Source organism: Arvicanthis niloticus, chromosome 5 (assembly GCF_011762505.2).
Source record: "Arvicanthis niloticus isolate mArvNil1 chromosome 5, mArvNil1.pat.X, whole genome shotgun sequence".
Taxonomy (NCBI): Eukaryota; Metazoa; Chordata; class Mammalia; order Rodentia; family Muridae; genus Arvicanthis; species Arvicanthis niloticus.
The window spans coordinates 13,668,003-13,685,703 of NC_047662.1; the positions used below are offsets into that span (position 1 = coordinate 13,668,003).

Sequence of the window (17,701 nt, forward strand, 5' to 3'; positions counted from 1 at the left end):
CTTTTTTTTTTTTTTTTTTTTGAGACGGGGTTTCTTTGTATAGCCCTGGCTGTCCTGAAACTGGTGCTGTAGACCAGGCTGGCCTCGAACTCAGAAATCCACCTACCTCTGCCTCCCAAGCGCTGGGATTAAAGGCGTGAGCAAACATCATTCAGCAATTGTTTTCTTTTTTCCTTTTTCTTTTAAACTATTAAGAAAGGATCTCATGTAGCCCAGGATGTTCCCACACTTGCTATGTAGCTAAGTATGACACTAAACTTCTGGCCTGCTGTCTCCATCTTCTGCCTTACAGGTACTGAGCATGTCCAGCTTACGGGCTGCTGAAGACGGTACCCAGGGTTTCCTTGGTACCGCATAGGTGCACCAACTAAGACACATCTCAAGCCCCATAATCTGTTTTTCTTCAGTCCAGAATAGTTTCTTGTTGAATAATTTGAAGCCTCTTAGCTAAACTAGACAAATCTAACAATTCACTGTATTTTAATGATTTAGCTCAGAGTTACTGTATTCCAAAATGACACATTTTGTGAAAAATACAAAACAAAGTTTCATACCCTTTCACCTCACTTGTAAATTACAGGTAGAGTGGAAGAGATAAACAAACAAACAAACAAAACCCCCAAAATAAAATACCTAACAAGCCAGGCTACGGAGTGAGATCCTAACTTTAAGGGAAAACAAAAAAACCCAGGCGGTGATGGTGTCTGTCTTTAATCCCAGCACTGGGGAAGCAGAGGAACAAGATCTCTGAGTTCAAGGCCAGCCTGGCCTACAGGTCTAGCTCCAGGACAGCCAAGCTACACAAAGAAGCCCTGTCTCAAGAAAGCAAGAAAGAGCTAAGCAGGAGAGTTGCTAGCTGCAACTCTCAAGAGCGGTCCCCACACCTCACTTGGGCAGAGGCAGGGGTGGGCTGGCCCACCTCTCACCTGGGCAGTGCTGGGTGAGCTGCTGGAGCACCCGAAGGGGCAACAACAGGGTAGCAGAGAAGAGTTCATTACTGATCGGGTAGCAGAGGTCAGATGCCTCAAACCCGACCAAAGACTCAGTGCAACCATCATTTGCAAGAAAAACTGTTTGGGCAAAGGGTATTGAAATAGAAACTTAAGAGTTCTTTGGAAAGTCGGTTGATAGTGTTTTGCTGGGGTAAACACGTGAAGGAGTGTTTTCCTGAAGTGTACACAGGGGAAAGGCTAAGGCAGATTCACGAAGGAACATTTCACTGAAGCAGACACAGGAGAGAAGATGTTCTGTTAAAGCAAGCATGTGAAAGGACACGTGATGAAGGATTCTTTGCTAATGACACACATGTATTGGGCCACCTTACATTGTATAGTTGAGCTTCATTTGTCGGAACTCCATAGAGAAACTGGCCTAAAAACTGCTGGTGGCTGGGTAGTGGTGGCGCACGCCTTTAATCCCAGCACTTGAGAGGCAGAGGCAGGCCTGGTCTACAGAGTGAGTTCCAGGACAGCCAGGGCTACACAGAGAAACCCTGTCTCAAAAAACCAAAAAACCAAAACAACAACAAAAACCCTGCTGGTGGTGTGTTGCAGTTTGTTGCCCCTTCTGCAGACTTGGGCTGACTGGCAGAGTGATGTCAGCTGAGACAGATGTATGTGCTGAGATAAGATACATGCTGAGACAAGACCCTTGGAGGATTCAAAAGAACTCCACAGAGTGACAGAGGCTGAACTGTGCAGTGCTTAGGTCTCAAGTCTTCTCTGATCTTCACCTCCCTGAAAGAGGCACAGCTGAGAACTTCACTTGGTGTCCCCCTGGTTCCCTCCTGCTCACTGAGGCTGGGGGCTGGCTGTCTCTGCTAGGTAGTGCCACCACTGCTGATTCATGTTTGCTATCCTGACTCTACTGAACTAGACTGCTGGTGTATCCGTGAAGTGTGTGTGAGTGGATGGAGCTGCCGCTGCTGACCTGTGAACTGAACTGCTGATCTCCAGACAATACAGACAGGAGTTGCTCCAAAGAACCGTTCTAAACAGGTCCACTTCCCCCTCGTATTCTTTCTTTCCCACTACCTCTGGTGGGTGGTGGGATAAAAGGGAAGGTAAAGTGTTTAAGAACCATCATTAAAAACAGGGTTTGAAAAGATTAAAGTTACAGTGTATCATGTGATACACTGTGACGTACCACAGCTTCCAGGCTAGATTTGTTACTTGTTTGCTTTCTCCGGGGTGGGGGAGGTCGCCAAGATGGACGGTGAACATGGAGGGATGAGGAGGTGACTAGGATTAGGGTGGATGATGTGACATTCACAATCAATAAAAAGTTAAAAGAAAAGAACAAGAAATAGCTAGAAGAAAGTAACGTGTGTTTTAAAGAGGGCATGGGCTAAACTGCCCTGAAACCAGGAGTAAACACTTTTCTTGAGGACAGAGATGGTGTGTTGGTTAAGAGTGCTCACTGCTCTCCCAGGAAACCTGACTTCAGTTCCCAGCACTCACCCTGCCAGTAATTCCAGCTTCAGGGGCTCTGAGGTCCACAGGACAACACAACACACTTCTATCTGTCTGGGCTAAAAGCCTTGGAGGGAGAGTTGTCATCTGTCACCCATTTGACCCTAATGGGTTTATTTACCACACTGGACAGAAATGAGTTGCTCAGCTTCTCCAATAACAAATTATCCTGGGACACAGGGACTATCTCTTATGAAAACATTTACAGAACCGAAACCTATCACACAGACGTCTCCTGATAAGAGATTCCTCCTATGGTGGGACACAGAGCTGTCTCTCTGTAATCATGACACAGCCTGGAAGCAGTGGTTGCCATCACAACATGATAAATCCAAACACTTTTATATTTTTAAAACAGGGTCTTTTTATGTAGCCCTGGCTGCCCTGAGATTTGCTCTGTAGACCAGGCTAGCATAGAAATCAGAGATCTATCTGCCTCTGCCTCCCAAGTGCTGATTAAAGGTGTGTGTGTGTGTGTGTGTGTGTGTGTGTGTGTATGTGTGTATGACCATGCCTGGCTTTCTTACTATAAACCTGTCTCTCCAATTTCCCCCATCTTTCTATTATATTCCTCACTTTCAACAAGATCAGACATGTCATTAACTGATATAAGAACTCACTGACATTAGAGCTTGAGGGTATATATGTATGTATATATGTAGAGTCTTAGACAAAGTTTCACTAGGTGGCTTTGTTTGTTTTGAGATGGGATATCCCTGTGTTTTGTGGACCAGGGAGACCTTGACTTTGCTTCAACCTTCTAGTCTCAGGCTCCGCTGTGATGGAACACAGCCATGTGCTCCACGGCCAACTACAGACACACATTTTCACTTACACCCACACCCATCCTTAAACATCCCGAGCAGTTTACGGAATGTCCCGATGGCATACACCTCAGTACCTGCGTGAGAAGCAGGCCAGGGCCATGAGCATAAAGAGCTCCCTGGGCGTTGTTCCCGGTGCCAATAAAGCCACATGAAAGATCACTGCATGAACAGGGCAACGTTTACAGCTAAAAATTAATAACATGACAAACAGTGAGGACTCCTTGTCTCCACGGCAGGCTCTTTCTGGGGCAAGAGAGCTTGCATCTGATAACTTGTTAATTGTAGCCCTAGTTAGAGGCGCCTTTCCAGCAGCTCCATTCATAGTGAAGACAATGTTGATAGTCACAGAGAAACAGGAAAGCCCCACTAACTCTGAAATACCTTAGTTTATTGACTGTCCCTAGAGGACCAAAGGTTACACAGATCTGTACGGGGTAGTTCCTGCTCTTCTCTCCATCAGCATAGAATACTATCCACCTCCAAAAAGCATGTGTTCTAGAAAGACCTCAGAATCTCAAGAATTCCTTTCTTCCCTCTGCTCTTCCCCATAGACACCAAGACCATAGGCACACACTGTCCCAGGACTAATCAGGCCAGAGGAACAAGGCAAAGCTGCCGTCCAAAAAAGAGTAATGAATAAACTGTGTCTGTTAACACAGTAAGGGGAAACCAGAGCCAGCAATGAGAAGTGGAAAGGCCCTTGAATCAGCCCATTTCCTCTGCTTCTGTTCTGAGGCAGCCAGAGGGGGTAGGACACATGGAGCATATGCTCTATGCCTTAGGCTCAACTGCCTGTCAACTAGAGAAAGGAAGGCAGGAGCTGACCAAGGCCAGACCTACCCCATAAAAGGTGCCTGAACATGAGCTCCTCCTACTGTGTCCTTGCCTCCCAACAGGACAGAGCAAGCTCACCTGCAAATACGGGACGGAAGCAGGAGGAATGGACAGGCAGACACACATTTAATTGGGGTTGTCTTACAGTTTCAGAGGTTCAGTCCATTATCATCATGGCAGGAAGAATGGCAGCACGCAGGCAAGGACGGTGCTGGAGAGGGAGATGAGAGTTCTACATCTTGATCCTAAGGCAGCCAGAAGGACACTACCTTCCACAGGCAGTCAGGAGGAGGGTCTCTCTTTACTAGGTGAAGCTTGACCATAGGACCTTAAAGCCCACCTCCACTCCCTCCAACAATTAACTACCTTTATAAGAGTTGCCTTGGTCATGGTGTCTCTTCACAACAATAAAACTCTACCTAAGATACCATCTCTCCAGTACCACCACCCACCAAGCCAATAAATCTAAAAAAAAAAAAAAAAAAAAAAAAAAAAAACCTTCCAGGCGTGACGGCACGCCTAATCCCAGTACTCCTGAGACAGGCAAGCAGATCTGTGAGTTCCAGGCCAGTCAGGTCTATAAAGTGAGACCCTGCCTGAACCAAAACCAAACAGCCAATGTCAACACTGGCAGAGTGGTCTGTAAGCATTCTCCAACTGTTGTGACATGATGTCATAGGTACTTTAACTAGTACACAACTGTTAGAGTGTGAGGTTTTCAAGAAGCAATGCTTAGGTGCTAGCAGGATAATTTATATGGTAAAGACACTTGCTGTCCCGGGGTTCAATTCCTGGAGCCTACATGGAGGAAGGGAGAAACAACTCAGAGATTGCTCTGCACTCTGTATGTGCTACAGGGCACTCATGCTTGCAAGGTCTGACAAGGGTGAGGTCTGGGGGTTTGATTTGTTTCGTTTTTTTGAAACAAGGTTTCTCTCTGTGTAGCCCAGGCTGTTGTGGAACTCTGTAGATCAGGTTAGCTATGAACTAAGAGATCCTCCTGCCTCTGCCTCCCAAATGCTGGGACTAAAGGCATGCGCCACCGATGCACAAAAAGTGTGGTTTTTTTGTTTTTGTTTTTTTAAAAAACAAAAAAAACAATAATTCTTCACATAAATACAGTCAACATTTCAGTGACATATATCAATCAAATAGCATTTTAAGATTTCAGAAAGTATATTAAAATAGCAATGGTGCCAAAAAAGAGCACATAGGGTAGAGTCACACTCGATACAAAGGCACTCAATACACACTCAACACACTCAATACAAAGACACTCAATACACACTCAACACACTCAGTACAAAGACACTCAACACACACTCAACACACTCAGTACAAAGACACTCAATACACAGTCAACACACTCAGTACAAAGACACTCAACACACACTCAACACACTCAGTACAAAGACACTCAACACACACTCAACACACTCAGTACAAAGACACTCAACACACACTCAACACACTCAGTACAAAGACACTCAATACACACTCAACACATTCAGTACAAAGACACTCAACACACACTCAACACACTCAGTACAAAGACACTCAATACACACTCAACACACTCAGTACAAAGACACTCAATACACACTCAACACACTCAGTACAAAGACACTCAATACACACTCAACACACTCAATACAAAGGCACTCAACACACTCAGTACATACAATATCAAGGCACTGGCAGAGAGAGCACAGAGAGCAGAGCCATACTCTATATAAAGGTACTGACAGAGACTGGGAGAAAGTTCCAAGCCTCTACCTAACTGAAATATAGATTCTAGGAAGGGAAGTTCAATCTCATTTCCCAAGGTCCGGGAGACCTTCTGAGCTCTGAAGGATGAAGCAGTCTCCTACCCAGAAGTCAAGCTGACACCTGTAGTCAATAAATGACCAATCACACACTCATCTGCCTCACAAGCGCAGGTGATCTTCCCACAACAACGAGCCAAGTTTTCAAACACGTCAGGCTTATTCAAACCAGCACATTGAGAGAGCCTAAGTTAGAAGTGTCTCGGGATGCGGAGAATGAATTTCTACAACTCCATAAAAGGTTAACTAACACACAGATGGCACCAGAGGCACATAAGATGACATACAAAATGAAGTTCACTGTGTCCTAAGCCACAGGATGGCGTTAGGAGATTCCATGGATACCTGAGAGCAACCAGGAGGACATGGTAAAGACTTGAAAGGGGGGATAATTACTTGCAGTAATCCTCCTGTCTCTGCTTAACAAGTATGGGGATTATAGGTATTCAACTTCACACTTGAAAAATACACTGCCATAAAACTGCAACTAACATCTCTATGAACTGGTGGAACACATCTTAATCCCAGCAGCATGAATTTCTATGAGTTCAAGACCCTGGTCTACATGGTGATTCCTCGGTCAGCCAAGGCTGCACAGTGAAACCCTGTATCAAAAAAGCAATAATTGCTTGGTGGTGGTGGTGGTGGTGGTGGTGGTGGTGCATGCCTTTAATTAATCCGAGCACTCATGAGGCAGAGGCAGGTGGATCTCTGAATTCAAGGCCAGCCTGATCTACAGAGTGAGTTCCAGAGACATCCTGTCTCAAAAAAAAAAAAAAAAAACCAGGAAAAATCAAAAAGGCTCGGTGGCACCTACCGTTCATTCTTCCAGAGGACTGCGTTCAATTCTCAGCACTGACAACAGGCAGGCAGCTTTATCACCTGTAAGTCCAGCTTCAACCCCTCCGGTCTTCTTGGGTAGCAGCACTCCAGTGCATATATCCCCATGCCCCAGAGACATGGGCATACATAAGCAAAATAATACTCAACGCACACACCCGCCCTCCCAGTCCCATGCCACGTTGCTCGGCACCTTACTCTCCCTCCCACTCTACAAACCCCATGCGGAGCGGAGCCCTCTGGCTGATTCCTACGCTTCTGCTCCGACCTTTGTGAACTGGCAGCGTTTCTCATCTAGAGATCTACCAGCCCCTTGTCCAAGGGCACATGCTTCCTGAGATGCTGGATGCTGCTATTCTTCTAACAACCCCATGTTTTCACTTCCTAAAACAAGTATGGTTGACCCAACTGTACCAGACGTGCTTAGTCACAGGTAGGCAGGAAGTATGACAGGAGCTATGTAGGCAGGAGGATGTCAGGATGAATGCTTGCCCCCAGATGGACAAAGTGGGTTGCCTTTATAAGCACCTGGCTAGTGTAGCTCATGGCCATTTTCTGGGAACTCTGGGATGGACCTGGCCAGAATCTATCATCCTGGCCAGTGTTTAATTAAAGCTTACTTCAGATTTAGTGAGATTAATGACATGTATAATCTTAAACAGAGATGGAAGCATGTTCAAGTTCAACCTCTGCCATAGCAAGGTCAGCTGAGGCTCCTGAGAGCCATGTCACAAAGTTACAATCATCAGACCTGCACTTCTCTCTACTATGTGTCCCACTCCCAGAGAGCTTCTAGTTTGTATCTAGCTGCACACGATGTGAGCCCCCTTGACTGGCCCTCTCTCCTAGATCCAATCGCCACATTGATTTCCACCCAAAGATCCAGCCGCATCATCATTTCATTCTCTCTACGTAGACCACCACTCTAGTCCAAGACTCCACACTGCTCTTACTGTGATAAAGCCTCCAGCTTTGATCCACTTCATTGCTTTTCTGATAACCAGGAAGCAACAGCAGCATTCTTTGAGATTTTTGATTTGGTTTGGTTTTCTAATACAGGGTTTTTCTATGTATTCCTGGCTGTACTAGAACTCACTCTGTAGACCAGGGTAGGATCCGAGATCCATCTGCTTCTGCCTGGGATTAATGACATGCGCCACCACAGCCTGGCTGAGTTCTTTGAAACCTAAATTAGATCTTTATACTCCTCTCTTGAAAGTCCGGAGGCTTAGCTCCATTTCAGACCCTGGTCACCGTTCTCTCCTCTACTCACTGTGGTGGTTTAAGTGTCAAGGGTCCCATGTGTGTGGCCTTGTTTGTGTGTCAATGGGGTTAGTAGACTTTGAGGTTTTGAAAGCCCAGTCTCCTTTGGCCTATGGATCAGGCTGCAGCCTCAGCTACTGCTCCAGCACCATGAGCGCTGCCGTGCTCCGCCACACTACGATGATAATGGCCTAACCTTCGGAACTGTAAGCAAGCACCCAATGTTTTCTTTGTAAGAGCTGCCTTTGGTCATGGTGTCTTCTCACAGCAATAGCACAGTGACTAAGACATTCTCGACGTGACAGTCATCATCTTGCTTTCGACTCATGTAACACATCTTCCTCTTTGCTGCCCAAGAGTTTTTGCATATGAATCTTGATCTGGTCATTCGGGTGGGTGACACATATTCAAACTCTACAAAACCGCCTCATGGCTGGCACCAGAAGAACAGTGCTAGCACCCTCCCTTCAACCTACCCTTCAATGCACAACAATGGGTCAGCCAGACACAGCAGCACACACAAACAACTTTTTTGTTCAGAAAGAGCCCAGTGTTTCAGTTGGAAGTGGTTGGGGCTGGGTCTCAGGAGAGCACACACAAACATTCTTTCAGGGAATCTCAGCCTAAATGAGAACTTCATAGGATTGTTTTTAGCAAACAGTTGTTTGGACTTTTGTTTTGTTTAAATAGTTATCTCAGCCAGGTGGTGGTGGCACATGCCTTTCATCCCAGCACTCGGGAAGCAGAAGCAGGAGATCTGTGAGCTTGAGGCCAGTTTATGGCATTCTATAAAAAAATGACTTTAAACATTCAGTAGCTGAATGTTTAAAAAGGAAACAGGCATAGTCCTAGCAGGTGACAGAGGCAGAAAGATCAGGAGTTCAAGACCAGCCTGAGATATAAGAGACTCTGTCCACAACAGTCAACCAACCAACCAATCAGCCAACCTAAATAGAACCATCTCAATGACATTTTCTATGTACACTCTGAATTACCAAACCAGCTAGTATATGGAATTCAAAGCACTGTCTTTACACTTAGTGGTTTACCAGGCTGGAGAGACAGCATGTGCCGCTTACACAGAAGACTAAGTATGGTTGTTAACAACCATGCTGGTTGCTCAAAACCGCCTAAACTCCAGCTCAGCAATCTGATACCTTCTTCTGGATTCTGCAAGCACTGCTGCTCATAAGCACAAACCCTCCCCATGCTCCATCATTGAAAATAAAATACATTTTATACGACAACAAAAACTTAGTGGTGTATTAAGAAAAATAAAGTTTCATGTGTATCTTAAAGAAAGTTGTGAAGGTGCCCAGCCCAGAGCTCCATTTGCAAAGGAAGGAAGGATACCCATGGCAGATTAGCAAGGTGTGTAGGAAGTTACATGACGCAACAGAACCGGCACTGAGACTGGGAAAATCAAGGCCGCTCAGAAATGGCACCTCGGCCTGCTGTCAGGCATAGTGGCTACAGGGTGCTACATTTATAAAGTGTTTATTTATTTAATGTATATGGATGTTCTGTGTGCATGTATACCTGTGCACCTATGTGTCTGGTGCCCGTGGAAGCCAGGAGAGGGTGTTTGATCCTATGGAACCAGAGTTATAAACAGCTGTGAGCCACCATGTGGGTGCTGGGTCTTAACCACTGAGCCATCTCTCCACCTTCAATGTTCTACATTTTACAATCTGTGGCTCCAGGGGCTGGAGAGACGGCTCAGCAGCTAACAGCACTTATTGCTCTTGCAGACTGGGGTTAAACTCCCAGTACCCAGATGGTGGCTCATAACCATCTGTAACTCCAGATGATTGTGAGATCATCTGGATCCAGGGGATCCAACAAGCATGCATATGGTTCACATCCATGCACACAGGCAAAACACATAAATAAATGTTATTTTTTAAAATGAATTTGTGGCTCCAAACACTTATTAATCAATACTTCATTACACATAATAGGGAACAAAGGGACTAGAAAAGGAGTCCTTACTAAGCATAAAATCCTCGGCCCTAAAATAGTAGCATTTAGCTATACTTTCAACTTTTATACAGCCCTGCACACACACACCCAGTACTCCGATAACCCTGTGTGCATGCTCCTACCCTATCTGCTTATATCTATGGAAGATCTAGGCCTCTGGCCACAGCCTCCCAGCGGCAGTTCTGCAAACACGGGGAGCATGACTGGCCTTCCCAGCCTTTAAGACGGGATCACGCAGTCCACACTTCTGAGAGGTGTGCTAAGTCACTCACTAAGAACTGAGACCATGCCAGAAGCTAAGCTCCTGCCTCCTCACCAGTGCCCTTCCTAAAAGGCCAAGCTGACCCAACCTAAGCCAACTAGCAAGGTAAGGTCTAGGTAAATGACAAGAGCCCAAGGAAAACCCAAGTCTCCTTGGTGCTGAGACTCAATCCCATCCTTGAAAAGCCAAATGAAGCATGCTAAGGGAAAGCCTGCCCATGAACCCAGCAGAGCAGCTAACACTCCAACTTCTCCATGGCACCAGCACCTCCAATCTTATGACTGACACTTACATTTGACAGGACAGTCTCACGAGTGCAAAAACAGCTGTTTTTTTGGTGTTGTCTTTGCAAGAAAAGATTAAATCAAAAGGATAAAAGGAATCTGTTTTCCAGCGTAATTCTGCCATCCTGGGACTGGGTAGGAATGCACCTACTATGAAATCTTCCCACACTCCTGAGTAACCAGCAGAGGCATGTCCCATACACTCCCCGAATATCTGAGCTGGCAAGAACAAGTGTTATTCAGAGACTTCAGCCCTGGGACAATAGCTCCTGTCAGTCAACTATGGTTCTCACGACTCTGTTCTGTTCTTCAACTTCATTCCAAACAGAAATCACACCTGTGCAAGTCCCTGAGAAAACCACATCATGGATCACACAGTGCTACAGTTATGCTGGGAAGGTACCAATACTAATATCGACAATAAAACATAAACTTATTTACTTACTTATTTACTTATTTATACAGAATCTCTTTATGTAGCCCTGGCAGCCCTAGAATTCTCTATGTAGACCAGGCGGACCTCGAACTCAGAGAACCATCTGCCTCTGCCTCCCAAGTGCTGGGATTAAAGATGTGCACCATCTATAATTTTATTTTTACTGCAAAGATTTAGATGAGCATATGACCCTAGGCATTTACACAGCAGATGTGACAAAGAAGGTGGGACACTGGTAACATATGCCAGCAAGTCCTGTGTGAGAGCCAGAGATCAGCAGTCCATCACTCACCTGAGGCCAGCGGTCGAATCCACTCTTTGCTATTTAGGTCGAGCCTCCAGAGGTCATTGAAGGCGGCGTTGCAACTGCTCTGGGTACAGCCCCCAAAGACATACATAGACTGATTGGCATCATAATAGCACGCACCTGCAGGGAGTGATGAAAACAGCCACCGAGTGATTGTGCTTCATTTTGAAATATCTTTAACATTTAACCATAACCCATTTTTTTCCCCCAAAACCTAGTTATTCCACACATTCAACAACTCTGGACCAGGCACCAAAGTTCTCTCCTCATCAGCTTGTCTTCAGACTGATCAGTATCTTATCATCACTGAAAAGAAGCCCAAAGAAAAGCTGCAGACATTTCTCTTTTATTATTTAACTTTTTCTAACATATATTTTTATTTTGTGTGTATAGTGTCTTTCCTGCATGTATGCCATGTGCACCATGTATGTGCAGTGCTCACGGAGGCCAGAAGAGGATGTTAGATTCCCCTGGAACTGGAGCCAGACAAATATTAGCTGCCATAAAAAAATGCTAGGAACTCAACCTTCTGGAAGAGCAAACAGTGCTCTTTAACAGACAAGCCTTCTTCCCAGCCCCTCAACATTTTATTTCTGAGCAGTAAGCACAGCAGCAATGGCATCACAGAGGAGATGGTGTGATTCCAGGAAGAGCAACACACATTCAGAGTGAAGCTTCCTTCAGTCAGGCTAATTTAAACTGCATCCTGTGTCCTAGGGCAATGAAGCCAGCATCTGACAGTCCTTCCTCTGTCTTCCAAGAACTTTCTCTAAGTGCTGTATTCCCAAATATAACCTAAAGCACAAATCTTTATATGAAACACAACAACGTCAAGTGTGAAAACAATCTTGACCAGCGCCGTGAACACCACACAGACACCACTGTGCTTAAATCGAGGTGGGTTTAGTGAAGTGCAGCAAAGGGAACAGCAGTTCAGGCCCAAAGCAAATGACGAAAGAAGCAGAAGGAGGCCTCGGCACACTGGTTGGTACAGGCTAAATCAGGATAGTAAAGGCCCCGAAGAGCCTCAGTTAGTTGATTACAGTGCATCATAGGAGCAGTCCCAAGAAACAAAGGCAAAGAAAGGGCTAACCCCAGAAAGACCTAATCTGGAGTTCAGATGAGAGGCAGAAAAGCTGAGCTCCGCCCTGGCATGTCCGAGGCTCACACAGCTGCTGTCCTTAGGAGAAGATGAACACGAGGCTGCAGCCTCACAGCACCGCCTGGACTCCAGGGAGAGACTGAGCAAGCTTCCTGTGTCCACATTGTGCACACAGACTTGGGGAGCTACCCCCCTTTCTCATATAAACCCCAACAGTTGGTGTCACATGAAAGGAGGGGCAGAGAGTAAAGGATCCGCAGTCCTAAGATACTTGTGCTTCCCTGCAGTTTAGTCCCAGTCAACCTAGTCAACACTATTCTTCAGGTCTCTGCAATTGTAATGCCCTCTCCTCAAGTTCAGAGAAAGGGAGCCGTTCCTAGCCCGTATCTGCTGCCACTGTTAGTTATAGCAGTGGTGTGCACCAACTCTGAGAGGCACCCCATTTCTCTCACCTCAGCCAGCTGTCAGGCCTGCAAGCCAGCTCATTACCCAGGCCATGTTAGAAACCAGCTGAATAAAGCCCCAGTAATCCCAATAAAGGAGCAGATGACCACGTGGCTGCCGCTGCATTAACAACAAAGATGAAGCACTCTGACACACTGGCTCTCTCTTGCCCAGCACCCACTCCAGCAACACAGGGAGCTTTAAGTGTTCTGGGTTGTTGTTGTTTTTTTTTTCCCCCTGGGAGCTGGAGGGGTGGTTGTTTATTTGTAGACAGAATCTCTGTAGCCCTGGCTGTCCTGGAACTCTCTACATAGACCAGGCTGCCCTAGATCTCACAGACAGCCTCCTGCCTCTCCCTACTAAAGGCTGATATTAAAGGTGTGCACCACCATGCCCTGCCTTTAAATACTAACACTTCAAGGGATGTGAGATGGCTCAGTAGTTAAGAGCACTGTCTGTTCTTCCAGAGGTCCTGAGTTCAATTCTCAGCAACCACATAGTGGCTCACAACCATCTATAAAGGGATCTGATGCCCTCTTCTGGCATGCAAGTGTACATGCAGCAGAGAATTCTACATTAAAAAAAAAAGAAGAAGAAGAAGAAGAATATTTAAAAGCACTGGGTGTTCTTCCAGAGGACTAGGGTTCAATTCCCAGCACCCACATGGAGGTTCATAACATCCCTAACTCCAGTTCCAGGAATTTGGCGCCCTCTTCTGGTATACAAGGGCACTGCATGCACATGATGCAAGACACACATGAGGCAAAACACCCATAATTGTAAAATAAAATAATTTAAAATCTTGTAAATATTAATTTTGAATCTATACTTAGAGTTACGTTGTCTTCATAAGAAGTAGTAGAGTCATTTTAAAAGTAGAGTCTAGCATGTTCTACAAAGCAAGTTCCAGCTCACACTGTGAGCTCCTATCTCAAAATAAAAGTAATATAAATAAATAGAGTAAAAAGTAGAGTCTAACAAAATTCCATTGCTCACATTTGTTAAGAACTGCAAACAACAATTCCGTTCCAGGGCTTCAGAGGAATAAGGATAACTCCCGCGCTGCATCTCCATTCCCATTAAGGACACTCAGCAGCTCCTGGTTATCCAGGTCTCATTATGCAGCCCAAGCTTGCCTTGAGCATGGGTGAGCCTCCTGAGTGCTAGGAATACAGGTATGGGTTACACACCTGGCTCGTCTCATGGCAGACTTGGAATGGACAAGTAACTCCAGTAATAGAGCCACTGTAAGGAACTCCCTGACAAAACACTAGAGCTTCTCAAATGTGACTGCGGCTCACTGCAGTGACACTTGGGAAAGAGAATCCAGGTCAGCTCAGTGGGTAAGGGTTCCTGCTGTCAGGCCTGATGACCCAGGAACCACACAGTAGTGCGCACATTCAGTAAGTATAATAAATGATGCAGCAAATCCCTGATTACTAGGACTGTCAAGTCTAGCTTATGTCGCCCTAAGTCTACACAGACTCTTAGCAGCTTCCCTCTCGTAGTGAAAGAGCAGAGTGCCTTTATTTTTCAAAGAGATCGCAAACATTCTTCTCCTCTATTTGGACTGAAAACCCAGCCAGTTGGGCCCCATGGGGTCCTTCACATGTATTTTAATCCTATACTAAAATAGTGCAAGCTGTACTTTCCTGCTTTTCTCTGAACAAACAAAGGTTTCTGAAGCAGGAAACAGGGCCAGACAGCTAAGGTACTGAAATGCAAGTGACACAGAGCTGAGTTTCAGTGACAATGAAGCTGGGAGAGAAAAGGAGTCAATCTGGAACACACTGTTTAGCACTCAGATATAACCCAACAAGACGACCTCACACCACTGGACACCATGCATGCTTAGTCATAAGCTCAAGGACAGCATGATCCACATAATGAATTCCAGACAGGGCTACATAGCAAGACTCTATCTCAAAATCCAGAAAGAAAATAAGAATTCAAACAGTTCTAACAAGCACCCACTCCCTGCTTACTGCCTGCTTGGACGAGCCACTGCGTGGTGACAGCAGCAGGAAGGCCCGATGAGAAGAGGACTTGCAGGCCTCAGTCTGACCCTGTCCTTGCCGTTTACTCAAGTTCTCCACCCAAATAGGTTTTCCTCCCACAACTTCTAGACCTCTGGACTGTCAAGGCAGTCAGAGCTCACGGCAGTATGAATACAGCACCAAGATCGTAGAACCTGTGTGTTCCACCTGTTAAGTCCCCAAACTTGTCCACAAACAACTCTAACAAAGACACTTATCTCAAGTTGCCAATAGTGTCCAACAAAGACATAGCCATGATGTAACTGCACACAAAAGCCAACAAAGAGTTCTCCACAGACCACCAATACTTTTCTACTGAACTACAATCATCTCAGGTTTCTGCAGTGTCTGAACAGTCCCCCAATGTTTCCTGGGTGAGCTGCACACTCTTTTAACATTCAGACTTTCAGATGTTAAACTCTCTCATTTCCCTACTGTCACCAGGGAAAGGCCCTGAGGCATTTATCCCATGCTGGAAGAGACGGTGCTGTCATGTGTCTCCCAGCTACAAGCTGGAACATATTTGATAAGGCCTGTAATTACATAACTCTGGACAGCCAAGGGTGGGGATCCAGCCTGGGCCTGCAGGCTTCTGCAGGTGCCAGATCAGCAGTGTGTGGAACTACCCAACTGTATGAGAAGCCTAAACATCTCAAGGCTTAGGATGTTGGGAATTGTCTATAGTAATTTGACAAGTGTATCCTCCATAACCAAGGCTGTCATGATTAGACTTGCAGACATTCACCACGGGAAACTCCACCTGCCTTTCCTGCCCCTGCTTTTAACATAGGAAAGATCTTGTACTTGGCATATATTTGTTATGCCTGTGGCTTTTCAGGGTTTTTTTTTTCAGTGTGTGTGTGTGTGTGTGTGTGTGTGTGTGTGTGTGTGTGTGTGTGTGTATGTTCACCATGGCACTTGTGTGGAAGTCAGATAACTTTCAGGAGTTGGTTCTCTCTGCTGTGTGGGTCCTAGTAATTGAACTTTGGTCTTTTTTTGTTTGTTTGCTTGTTTTTGTTTTGTTTTTCGAGACAGGGTTTCTCTGTGTAGTCCTGGCTGTCCTAGAACTCACTCTGTAGACCAGGCTGGCCTCAAACTCAGAAATCCACCTGCCTCTGCCTCCCAAGTTCTGGGATTAAAGGCATGCGCCACCACTGCCCGGCTGAACTTTGGTCTTAAGGCTTGGTGGGAGGTACCTTTCCCTGCTAAACAATATTAGTTCCTGTTTGAGCTTACAAATTTTGACAATTATTAAAATCCGTATTATTAAAATCTGTTACTGCTGATATAGGAGATGCTCAGATAGAATTGAAGGGTTCACTGGCAGATCTGCTGAGGAGACAGGAAGACACAAAACAGAACTAAGGGGGCTGCCTCCCAAACACCCAAAAGATACACAGCCTGTCTGACCAAACCTGTCAGAGAAAGCGGAAATTTAGGATGTAAGGCTGCTAATGTTTATTTATCAGAGTCAACCTGCCATAAAGCTCCACTTCCGTAACATAGGAGTCAACTGACTTTCAACAAACCATTAAGCTCCCCAGCCCTGTATCAGCTCTAGGGGGCGACACAGGGTCACAGCCAATGTCAAGTCCTGGCCTACCATATAGCCCTTCAGTTCTTTTCTTGAGAAAAGCATAATTCTGTCAGGTGAGCAAGATGAATAACAGCTATCTGAAAAAGAATAACACTGGTGCACTGAAACAATTCTGGCAATCTCTTTGCTGTGTAGATCTCCCGTCTGCCTAAGTCTCTGACTCTGCCTAAATTGTTGCAAGTGGGATCGGGGGCTGGGACCTGAAAGAGAGGTGACGGAGCATGTGAGATGCAGAAGCCTGAGATGTACAGAAGCTAGGAGAGCTTCAAGTCGAGGCTGGCTCCTCTTGGGGCATTCGCCACAGTCTGACATTCTAGATTAAAGAGCCTTTTCCTTTATTAATCTCTATGTGGACTGATTTCTCATCAGAAAGGCACAGTAACTCTAGAACTAGCTATGAACCAAGTGCTAAGAAGTACAAGGCTATCTATCTATCTACCATGTGAGACCTGTCCTCAAGGAACAAGCACTGGAGAAGACATTATGATTCTTTCTCAACCACACTTCATAAACAGAATTTGTCACATAAATCTTACAAATAAAGAAGCCAGAGGAACTTGATTCCCAGATGAAAAGGCCTTTGCTGTTGGCTGACAAAGTCTCTCTAACAGAGACTATGAGGAAGATGCCCGTGTTCAGAGAAGAGCAGAGAGAAGTGTAGTCTCCACAGGAGAGGTCAGGGCAGTGTGGAGCCATGTGGCCTTTTCTGTTGTTGTAGGAAGTAGGGTCTAGCTTTAGTTCCATCCAGCTGGAGGTGGCGACAGACAGAGGACACTCAGGAGGGGAGGGAGCAGGACTCGACTCATGTTTGCTTTGCACCACAAGGGGAAAGAGAGGAATGTACTGAGATGCAGCTGAGGTGTAATGATTGAGAAAAGGAAAACAGAAAAGATCTGGAGCACAACAGAAACTGGCTTTTTGTTTTGTTTTACACAGAATCTCAGATAGTCCAGGCTGACCTCAAACTCACTTAAGTAGCAGGGCTGTCCTTGAACTCCTGATCTTCCTAGCTCTACAAAGTACAAACATATACTACCACATCCAGCTTTGATGTATCTTGAGGGCAAGAACTGAGAATGAGTCCAATACCCCAAGCCTGTGTATTTAAGATGATGGTGACGTTCACTAAATTCAGGAAGGGAAGAAGTTGGGGGTGGGGCTGAGCTTCACTTTTAGCTAAATGAGTATG

General features: G+C 45.6%; 1 protein-coding gene across 2 annotated transcripts in view; it reads right to left on the reverse strand.

Annotated features, from left to right (window-relative positions):
- Fbxo42 (F-box protein 42) overlaps positions 1-17,701 on the reverse strand; it is a 55,645-nt gene that overhangs the window by 12,308 nt on the left and 25,636 nt on the right. For both annotated transcript variants that reach the window (XM_034502322.2, XM_034502323.2), the window contains one exon: positions 11,319-11,453. In XM_034502322.2, the coding sequence (XP_034358213.1) occupies positions 11,319-11,453 (135 nt within the window). The remainder of the gene's footprint in view (positions 1-11,318; positions 11,454-17,701) is intronic.